The sequence below is a fragment of the Oncorhynchus mykiss genome, chromosome 19 (genome assembly GCF_013265735.2).
Source record: "Oncorhynchus mykiss isolate Arlee chromosome 19, USDA_OmykA_1.1, whole genome shotgun sequence".
NCBI lineage: Eukaryota > Metazoa > Chordata > Actinopteri > Salmoniformes > Salmonidae > Oncorhynchus > Oncorhynchus mykiss.
The window spans coordinates 19218983-19229177 of NC_048583.1; the positions used below are offsets into that span (position 1 = coordinate 19218983).

The window sequence follows — 10195 nt, forward strand, 5'->3', positions numbered from 1 at the left end:
ACTGTGGTGCTCTGAGTGTAACAGCATCGCAGGGTGATTGTAATAAAGCCTGACTGGAGAAGTACACACTTGCTTTATAACATTATTCCTCTAATGCAACACACTAAAGTGGGCAAAAAGCATAATCTAATGACCCCCACAAAGGTTGGGATGTGGTATAAATGGTTTGTTTAATGGAACATTGAATTACAAGTTAAGAATTCTTCCAGCTCACATTTGGATTTCCACAAAAGAGACAGGAGGCACTTTGTGCATCGGCAATGCTCCACAGCTGGATAATTGTTTTTAAAGGGTTTGCTGCTCATGCTCCCCAGTCCCAACAGCCTCACACAGTTAGCATAGCCATGTCAGCCCTAGGCACATCCGAAAGATTAAGTAATATGGTAAATTCCACCACCTTTTTATCCCGGCGGAACTGCAACACCGGGTCATTGCATGTAGCAGATGACCAGTTCTCTCATATCTACATGGGGTGCTTCTGAATGTCCCATCAGTCAACTTGAGCACTCCCTCTACTTGTCCCCTTTCTGTGCAACTTTTGGGTTCCTGGGCCGTGATTTCTGCAGCATGGCGAGTGTGTCCCTCTTCTCAATCTTCCTCAGCTGTTTCTTCTTCATCCTCTTGATCTTCGTTGTGTTCCGGATCTGGGATGGAGACGTCACAAAAAATAAGATGTAGCTTTTAGCCTGGGGCCATATGTATCAAGCGTCAGGACTGATTTAGGATAATTTTTGCCTTTTAGATCAAGAATGATAACATGTACATGGGGGAACCTGATCATAGAACGTGACAATTGACACATATAGCCCCTGAAGTCAGCAATAGAGATCTGCCTGGCTCACGTAGGTTACAGTGAGAAACAAAGACACCATCATTTGGGATCACGTGGGGCTGCGTGTGTTGACTTACCACTTGCACAACTTCGGCCTTCCTCTCATTCTCAGCTCGCCTTTTCAAGTTCTCCTCATGCCGCTTCCTCTTTTCCTGTATGGGATGAAAGATACCCAAACAGTTACATCATTAGGGGATGCCTAAATAATCAGTTGCACTGCCAACCTCTTAAAGAACTGGGAACTCAAAAATACGAGATCGGGTCACTGTGTCAGTGCTCTAGAAAGAGGCCAGAGTTCAAAACACACCCACCCCCCAAGTTACCAGTTGTCTTGAACGCACTTAAGTCTGAGATAGCAGAGTTTCCAGTTTTGAACGCAGTTTAATCACTACTTCTTAAGATGTTAGTGCACTCATGTGAACAGGTGACAGACCTCTTTCTCCCTGGCTTTGTCCCCCTTGAGTTGCAGCGAATATTTCTTCACCAGCTCCTTCTCTCGCTTGGCTGCCATCTTCTTCTCCCAGGAGGAGCACAGTGGCTTGTCTCTTACAAGAGCAGAGAACCTGAAAAACAAGGTACATAAAAAGGCACATTTAATAATTTATGGACACCATAGGCACAGTGTTTGCATTGGCTGGGCTGACTAGTAATAGCATATGCAAGCAGTTAATATATTGTAGGCTATTGCCCCTACTGACCTTTGCTTGTTGCGGTCCTTCCATACACGTCCGGATTTCGGTTTCCCCAAAGGTATCAGGTCAAGTTTCTCATTTGACTCTGAACGAGTCCTCTTTTTGGCCGTTTTATTTGGGCGGTCCGGAACCGTCTCCATTGGTACGGGACCAACCTTGTTTTCCTTCTCGGTGCAATGTTGTGACACAGCTTGAATAAATGTACCTAATGATTTCCCTACAGGTTTGTCTGATTTGACTGGTTTTGGGTATGCCTCAGCTGTTGCCAATGCATTTGATTTGGACTTCCTGCTTTGAAGTTTTTTCGAAAGAGCCTCTTCGGCAACGGGTTCCACGACTACAACCGCTGGTTTGGGTTCCGTCTGGTTCTCTGCATTCTCATTCGGTAACTCTTGAATGACAGATTTCCTTGTTCGGCGTGTTGGAGTCTTCGGTACTTCAGAGTCAAGATACACAGCTGGGGTCCGTACTCTGCGCCCGCTACGAGTCCGAGTCCCAACGGGAGGAGGCAACTCGTCCTCTTCGGCATCCAGTCCTTCGTTTGGTGTTATTTTCTCACTTGTCGACATGTTGTCAAAATTATATGATGGCGTGACCACAACTAATCAAATACATATGTTGTTATTTACAGAACTTTTAGAGACGACAACATGAGCAGAGTTCGGAAGCCCACGTGTGTGTGTGTTTATGATACTTACTACCACCGAGGGAGAAGAGATGACAGGAAGTATGAGCATACAGTTTGCCTTGGGCATTCCATGAGACTGCCGCCTACCGGTAAGGCGTTGGTACTGCCATAACACATCGTCACATGACTTCGTCAACTTCCGCATCTCATTTGTTGACGTCAAGTAAGGCAGTCAGTCAGTCATTCATTCAGTGCATCATGACATTCAAATATGGCTTGCTCATGCCGGGTTGGAGATGTCCTATTTTGTTCCCAAGCACACTTACATAGTTCATTTCGTAGTAGCTTAGTCTGAATTAGTTGGAGAAAAAAAACAGACACATACAGCAAGCTAACGTTACCTAATCAGAATTCAAGCCAGCTTTTGGAATGCACTTAACTTGAATGATGTTTAGATTAGCCTATAACTTCAACTAATCGCATGTTCCTTGAACAATTTTTACCCGCTAGTGCACTGATTTAGCATATCTGGATTGATTGCTTTCAAAGTATAGTAGCAAGCTAGCAACATTTCAAACTCTGCTTAGCTGGCATTACCTATCACAGTTGATCTACTGCAAGCTATAGAAATTAATAACCTAAATGTACATTACAATGACCTATTTCCCACTCTGTATCTGTATTCATTTTAATCGAGAAGTAGGCCTTTTCAACGTTGGCATAGCGTCAAGTAATATAAGTACTATAAATTGCTCTCATGATGCGGTCCCTCTGACAACTCTCTCTCTAAAGTCAGTTTGATGTAACCATAAAACAAACAGCACACTGACTCCATGGCTCCCCCAGATTTAAAACTACTATATGTAACTCTTACGTTGTAGAAATCTCTGTCAGCTTGGAGTGCAGCAGACCTTCAGTGTGGAATACAATAATGACTACTTCCTTAAGGATGGCGAAGAGTTCCTCTACATTTCCGGTAGCATCCACTACAACAGGATCCCCAGGGCCTACTGGAAAGACAGGCTAGTCGATATGGCCGGACTGAACGCCATTCAGGTGTATGTAGACTTAGCCTGACGACTCACACTAAGTTATTCTGCTGCTCCGTCGTTCGCTATATACTTTACTCTGAGATTGCCATCATTGAAGTCGTTTGTTGTGATGAGGGGCATTGTGAAATAAAAAACAATGGCATCAGCAATTGGATCGTCTCTAACCAATCAGAGTATCAAAGCCAATGACGATTTTTCAAACCGCCTCTTTACCCATGTGTGTTCTGGCTCTGGCACAACCCATCGGTTTCTGGACCAATGAGACGGCCCAGAATGTGTTCGGATTCGGTGAAGGGTCGGGAGGTATACTCCGATCCAGACTCATTGTGTAGAAGAAACTTAAGTCCGTAAGCTTGGCGTAGCGTTTAGCGAGGAGCCTGGGTAGCCAGGCAAATGTAGACTGGCCACTATGTCATAAATACACTGAATGCCAACCAGTTAGATTAGTGTCTTCAATGGTCCTTCTAGTTTTCAGTTAGTAATTTCAGTGGCCAATTTGGACATAGAATTAACGTTGATCAAAGTAATTCAAAGAAAGAGCCATTTAATCAAATCACCTCCAAATATTGATAACCAGACAGAATTCCTTCATCGGGCCTTAAACCTCAGACAGAGCTATGATTTACCATCTGGTGGTATGGACTTAAATACTACTTCATTGTCCATTTTGGTTGAAAAATTACATTTGACATTCCAGGTACATCCCCTGCAATTTCCATGAGCTCTCCCCGGATCGGTACAACTTCAGTGGGGACAGGGACCTAGAACACTTCCTGCAATTGGCCCAAGACATTGGTCTGCTGGTTGTACTGAGGCCTGGGCCCTATATCTGTGGAGAGTGGGATATGGTGAGAGAATGACTGTAAACAATTGTTTTATGATAAATATACCTGTTGATGATATGATGTGTAATAATGTTGCCAAATTGTGCCTGTATTCCTAGTTGTTTTCAGAAGACGATAAGTCACAATGTTGTAACGACACTTCTACATCAGCTGTGTATTTCTTGACAGACTGTGTGATAATTTGCCAATTTCATGACTTGATCTTTAGGGGTGCTTGCCTGCCTAGCTGCTCCACAAGAAAGACATTGTCCTGCATTCCTCAGACTCAGATGTGTATTGACCGTTAGATGAGAATGTAATGGATTCTATTAGTATTACAATATAAGAATTGTGTTTTTATGACACCTAAATCCATTTGTTTCAGATTACATTGCGGCTGCTGACAAGTGGTGTCGTGGAAATTTCCTCTATTTACCAAATCATGAGAGCAAACCACACACACGTCAGAGTTAGTTATCACAAAGTCCATTTTTAATTATATGAGCTCTATCACAACCCTGTGACTCTCAGATCAATTCAGTGTCTATCAATGAATTCTCTGAGAGCCCCTTCCACATTTCAACTGAGATCCTTTATAGCAAAGACACACAGGATAAGACAGCATCGTCATAATTCATCGTTCAGCTTTGTCTCCTTTCTCAAACTCAGAACCATAAACCAATCCTCCATATCAACAGGCATATATCAAATCCATCCTATCTTGACAAGATCACAGAGACACACTGACTGGCACACAGACATTGTGGAGCCAAGAGATACACGCTTGACCTCTCCCCTCTCTCCGGCCCAAACAACTTAGTCTTGACATAGAACAGATACTGCAACCCCGCCACAGTATTATACAAACATAACATTTTGATGAGAAGTAACTTACAAACATATGATGAATATAAAACATCTTACCTATGTTCCCAACCAATTCTGATTATTCCCCAACAGTGGATGGGCAAACTACTGCCAATGTTAAAGCGTTCCTTTATCAGAACAGTGGACCAATCATTACTGTTCAGGTGAGCCATGTTGATATTCAATGATTAATACAAATTTTAAATGGGGAATCAATAGCAAAAGTTTGGATAACTTCATATTGTGCCTTAATTAACTCTACAATTCAATAGAATATTGTTTGTCAAACATTGCCTCTCATCACCTTAACAAGAGACCATCTCTCTCCTCCTCCCTCCTCTCCCCCTTCTCTCTCTCAGGTGGAGAATGAGTACGGCAGCTACTTTGCCTGTGACTACAACTACCTGAGTCACCTGACCAGTCTTCAGGTTCTTCAAAAAAGGAATATGTATGTTGCAATTCAATATGGTCTGTCACCAGGTTGCTGCTGGAATCCTAGAGCGGGATTAGGCCCTGACCATCAACGTGACTGGGAAGGCTGAGAGTCATGTGGACATACTGGTGGAGAATATGGGCTGAGTCAACAATGGGAAAGACATCAACGACTTTAAGGCAAGATGTTATTTCAAGCTGGCTCTCCATGGTAGACATTTAACCACCATTAATAAAGCACCCTTCCATTAGCTACTTGATTTTACATAACCTTATTCTCTCTCTCTCATTTATTTATATATATATGAGACACACAGAGGGCCTGGTGTCTAACCTGACATTGGGGGCCGGCATCCACACCGGCTGGTTCGTCTTCAGCATCGACAGGGCTGTTAGCCAGGGTCTTCTTTGGGAGATGGGCTCCAGGGAGGCTGGCCTCCCACCACCCTCTCCCCTCTCTGTCCCCTCCTTCTATGGGGGCACCTTCGTCATCCCAGACCTGCCCCAGGATACCTACACCCAGTTCCTTGACTGGAGAAAGGTGGGGTTTTACCTTTAAGAAGATTTTGATTGTTGAATGGCTGTACTGTGTGTTGTTCCTGAGCAGGCACCACAACTACAAATGACCTTCTAGATAATGTGACTGACTAGTCAACTGCAAATGACCTTCTAGATAATGTGACTGACTAGTCCACTGCAAATGACCTTATAGATAATGTGACTGACTAGTCCACTGCAAATGACCTTATAGATAATGTGACTGACTAGTCCACTGCAAATGACCTTATAGATAATGTGACTGACTAGTCAACTGCAAATGACCTCATAGCTAATATCACTGACCTGTGTCATCTGTGCGTTGACAAGACTGGTGTTAGGCTTCTGAGCTAAAAGCCTAGGCATTAGCCTTAGACACACCTCTTCAGATCTCAGGCAAGGTTACTCATCACACAAGCGTGGTTTACTGAACCATGTTATTTTCATATACCCTGGTGGAACATACTTGTTCATGGTCCCTGACATTACTGAATCCTGAACACATCCGGAATCCTGTTGGTTTTTATCACTAGGGCCAGGTGTGGATCAACGGTTTCAACCTGGGCTGCTACTGGCCCGCTCGCGGCCCACAAATCACCTTGTACGTGCCCGCTAGCATCCTGAGCACATGACCGTCCTGGAACTGGAGGGGGCCCATGCACCCCCGGGCTCTGTACTGTGGAGGTCACCAAAACACTAGTCCTGAACGCCACGGTTGTCTGACCACAAACACCAGACGGCGCTGTTCCATAAAGAGGATCTCTCATGAGCACTGATGAAAAATGCACTTACTGTATGCGATCTATTTGCAATGACCTTTTTTTAAAATCAAAAAGTAATGTTTATAAATGAATCACGGGTGGCTGTACCTCTTACCTCTATTTGACAATTCAGGGTCTTAAAACCCTACGTGATTTTGTTTACACAAGCATCTGTATTCAAAGGTGAATTAAGTATGTGTCATTTGAACAGTATGTATGTTTGGAAATTGAATCAAGTTCACTAAGGAAAATTAGTCACTTAGAAGGGCTATGAACTTGAGGTCAGTGGTGCTCAAATCATGACCCTGGAGGTCCATAGTACTGCTGGTTTTCTTTTTATGCCAGTGCTCTATGCAGCTGACAATGCCCCTTTTTAAAGGCATTTTCCCCGATGTTCACAGAGATCACATTCATGGTAAACGCTGGCATGTCTGCTCAAGTGTAAATTACCTTTAAAAGTTTCTTATAGTGCGCTGCGCTATAGAGCGCCTTCCATTAAATCTTGCCCTCTATTGTGAAAATGTGAGCCAAATGATCTGTGCCTTATTGTGTGCCACCTAACTGGGATATTATGCTTTCATAGGTTTCTGTAATGAACCATTTTGGGTGTCTTGTAAATGAATAGTGATTGCGTTCAACTGGAAACCTCATCTGCTTCTTTTGCTCAATTTGATTATTTCAAATACTTTGGGATTTCTTGGTTGTTGTGATTTTTGTTAATGTGTTGTTTAATGTGCAGGCACGAACCATTCTGTACTTTTTGATTTATAAATGTTTTTAATAAAATGTGAATGCTATATGATTACACACAAATGACACAGTGCCGCACAGATGAAGTTAAGATTTGAAATACAGCCCTACATTAAAACAATCCAAATCTTAAACCCAACTATGGAACAATGAAAAGATGAACACAGGAGAGGAGTGTAAAACAGAGCAGCAACATTATACACCCTTATTCATTCCAGAAGCCTCTGTTGTGGCTCTATAAGCTGGCTCTGTAGTGTCTCTTTGAAGGGGTATATGGGAAGCTGCAACAGAGAGTGATAGGTCGGTGCCTCTGGGAAATGCTTTTGGGAGGAGTTGAGAAGGGTTTGGACCCTCTTCCTGCTCTGGTTCATACCCAGGATGGGCACACGATCACAGGTGGTAAAAGAGGGGAGGGCAGTAAATGACATAATATAACTTCAATTCTCAGTAGCCTACTTATGTGTTCATCTGTTATAATGAAAATGTTGCACACTTACACATGAAAGCTTTCTCTTAATCCCCTGTCAGTTCCTCAAACACCTCCCAGAGTGGGATGATGTTGGGATGCCCATAATATGGTGAAGCAATAGACACTTGACACGATTCAAATCATTTGTCAAATCAATGTATTAAAAACAACATTTTAGCCAGGTTGCAGAACGTGTTACAGAGAACATGTTCACCATGAATCTCAAATCAACCCCAAGGACACTTGTTTTTCTTTAGGCTCCATCTTGCCCTCTGATAGGCTAGGTGACATTTTCACCATATCTTATATCTTATATCTTGTCTAATGCTCTCAGATGAAGACAAATGGCTAGGGGCAGAGTTGGGACTGAGCTTCAGTCATGTAGTAACAACACATGGTTCTGACCTGTTTCAGCGTTTCCCAGTCGACGTTCTCCTTCCCCAACACTCCCCTCAGTTCCTCTGGCTGGTAGAACTCCACCACGTCCATGTCACACACCTTGAAGAAGCCTTTCCTGAACTCTTCAAACACCTTCTCTATTGACTGGTTGAAGATGTAGTTCACATAGGTGTCAACAAACTCCTTCCTGTCAAAAGAATGACAGACCGAGTCAGCGATCCATTGAGTTGTAGCTAGTATAGGTTGGTGTCAATTCCAGTTGGTGTCAATTCAAGGAATGAGAAGACCTATTTACTTTCAATTATGGTTTTTCCATTCATACAATTACATTTCAGGTTGAGATGATTTTTGCCAACTACCCTGGTAGCTGTAGCAATGGAAAAATGTGTCATACTGCAAACCTTGTATTTTGTCAGTTGTAAATATTGCTATAATCTTGCTTGTTAGCACTTGTGATGAGGTCCACCACTATGTCACCCCACATCACCTATAAATAGTGAGTAATGAAAATAGTGAGGTAAATGAACAATGACAACACTGCAGACTGAGGGTATGGACAAATAGATGGGAGTGATCTGGGAGAGACACACTGAAATAATATAATTGATCTTATGTTCAGTTATTCATACCGCTTCACTTCAATTACCTACAGATGTAGGATCTTAATTTGAGCCAATTTGATACAGCAGGAAAATAATCCTGCAGCAACAGGAAATGTGAATTATTATGTGTATTATATTAATGGACATTTTTTGTATGGGTTTCGTAAGGACAAATCAAGTCTGTCATTTTAAAGTGGAAATGACTAACTTTAGAAGCCTTGTAATTACTTTTTTATTTTTTAACCTTTATTTAACTAGGCAAGTCAGTTAATTAAGAACAAATTATTATTTACAACAGTGGGTTAACTGCCTTGTTCAGGGGCAGAATTACAGATTTTTACCTTGTCAGCTCGGGGATTCAATCCAGCAACCTTTCGGTTACTGGCCCAACGCTCTAACCACTAGGCTACCTCTAACCACTAGGCCCCAGACCTTTAAAACCTAGAATACACTACAAGTTTGCATTTCCTGCTGTGAGGGAAAATTGTCAACAACAAAATAGTGATCAAATTAAGATCCTACATCTGTATTATGTTACATATTATTTGTTCATTGATCAAACTGTTTAAATGCAATACATACTGAGACAGTCATGTCCATATTTTCGACATCATCATCAGAATAATCCAAGATGTACTGCAAAGTCCTTAAAAAGCATTGAAAATAATATGTGACAATAGATGTGACAATTATCAATGGGCAATCAATAAATAATGATGCATTAATCAATAAAAAACGATTTATCTAAATAAGTCATCATTGTTTATCCACACAGAGCAAGAGCCATGCCCCTGAGATGCAATAAATTGCCTCGAGATGCAATTTCTTAATCTGTCCTTGGTGTCCTTATAACAAATACAACTGCCTGTAATATAATACATTACTAACTAAAGGATAAAAATACGTTATGGTATAAACTTACCCTGCTTCAATGGGGCTAAACTCTCTCAAGTCCTTTAAAGAGGGCTTGATGTTCACCAGCTTCTTGAAGAATGCCATGGTGAAGGGGAAGTGCACCATGTTGTTGTTTTACAGGGACATCCCACTGAGAAACCCAAACAGGAAATCACGCTTCTCCTCTACTCTAGGCTGTTAGTGAGGATGGGTTGGACAAGAGACAAGAAATACGCCATGAGGGAAAGTATAGGACATGCTGTTGATAACCTGATAACCTGCTTGATATGCAGTAAAGGGAAGGTAATGTGGGTTCTAGAATACAGTAGTAGGCTAGTAATACAGTAGTAATTCTGTAGTAGTTCCTCTCTAGGAACATAACATTACAGTGTTTCACTACCAGCACCTTTGAAGCTATTTGAAAGTCCAATGATTATTGATAATCATAAAATAATG

The 10195-nt window shown here is 42.0% G+C and overlaps 1 protein-coding gene and 1 pseudogene across 2 annotated transcripts; one reads left to right on the top strand and one right to left on the bottom strand.

The window, feature by feature from the left end:
- Positions 1–151: 151 nt before the first annotated feature.
- Positions 152–9784, bottom strand: LOC110497466 (coiled-coil domain-containing protein 86). Of its 2 annotated transcripts, XM_036954404.1 has the most exons (6): positions 9768–9784; positions 9428–9491; positions 8250–8430; positions 1266–1395; positions 910–984; positions 152–644 (listed from the first exon to the last, which is right to left on the bottom strand). In XM_036954404.1, the coding sequence occupies exons 4-6, from the start codon at positions 1341–1343 to the stop codon at positions 513–515; spliced, it is 285 nt and encodes a 94-aa protein (XP_036810299.1). In that variant the 5' UTR covers positions 1344–1395; positions 8250–8430; positions 9428–9491; positions 9768–9784; the 3' UTR covers positions 152–512. The 2 variants fall into 2 exon arrangements, with proteins under 2 accessions (XP_036810299.1, XP_021429260.2); XM_021573585.2 differs by lacking the exons at positions 8250–8430; positions 9428–9491; positions 9768–9784 and adding an exon at positions 1531–2288.
- Positions 2378–7438, top strand: LOC110497468 (annotated as a pseudogene).
- Positions 9785–10195: the final 411 nt, after the last annotated feature.

What these genes read in the sequence shown, in the direction of transcription:
- LOC110497466 (XM_021573585.2), bottom strand. Translation starts at nt 2,093, where the DNA reads ATGTCGACAAGTGAGAAAATAACACCAAACGAAGGACTGGATGCCGAA. An exon ending in ACAAAGCCAGGGAGAAAGAG is followed by an intron (nt 985 to 1,265) that starts GTCTGTCACCTG and finishes CATCCCATACAG; the next exon opens with GAAAAGAGGAAGCGGCATGA. An exon ending in AGGCCGAAGTTGTGCAAGTG is followed by an intron (nt 645 to 909) that starts GTAAGTCAACAC and finishes TCTCCATCCCAG; the next exon opens with ATCCGGAACACAACGAAGAT.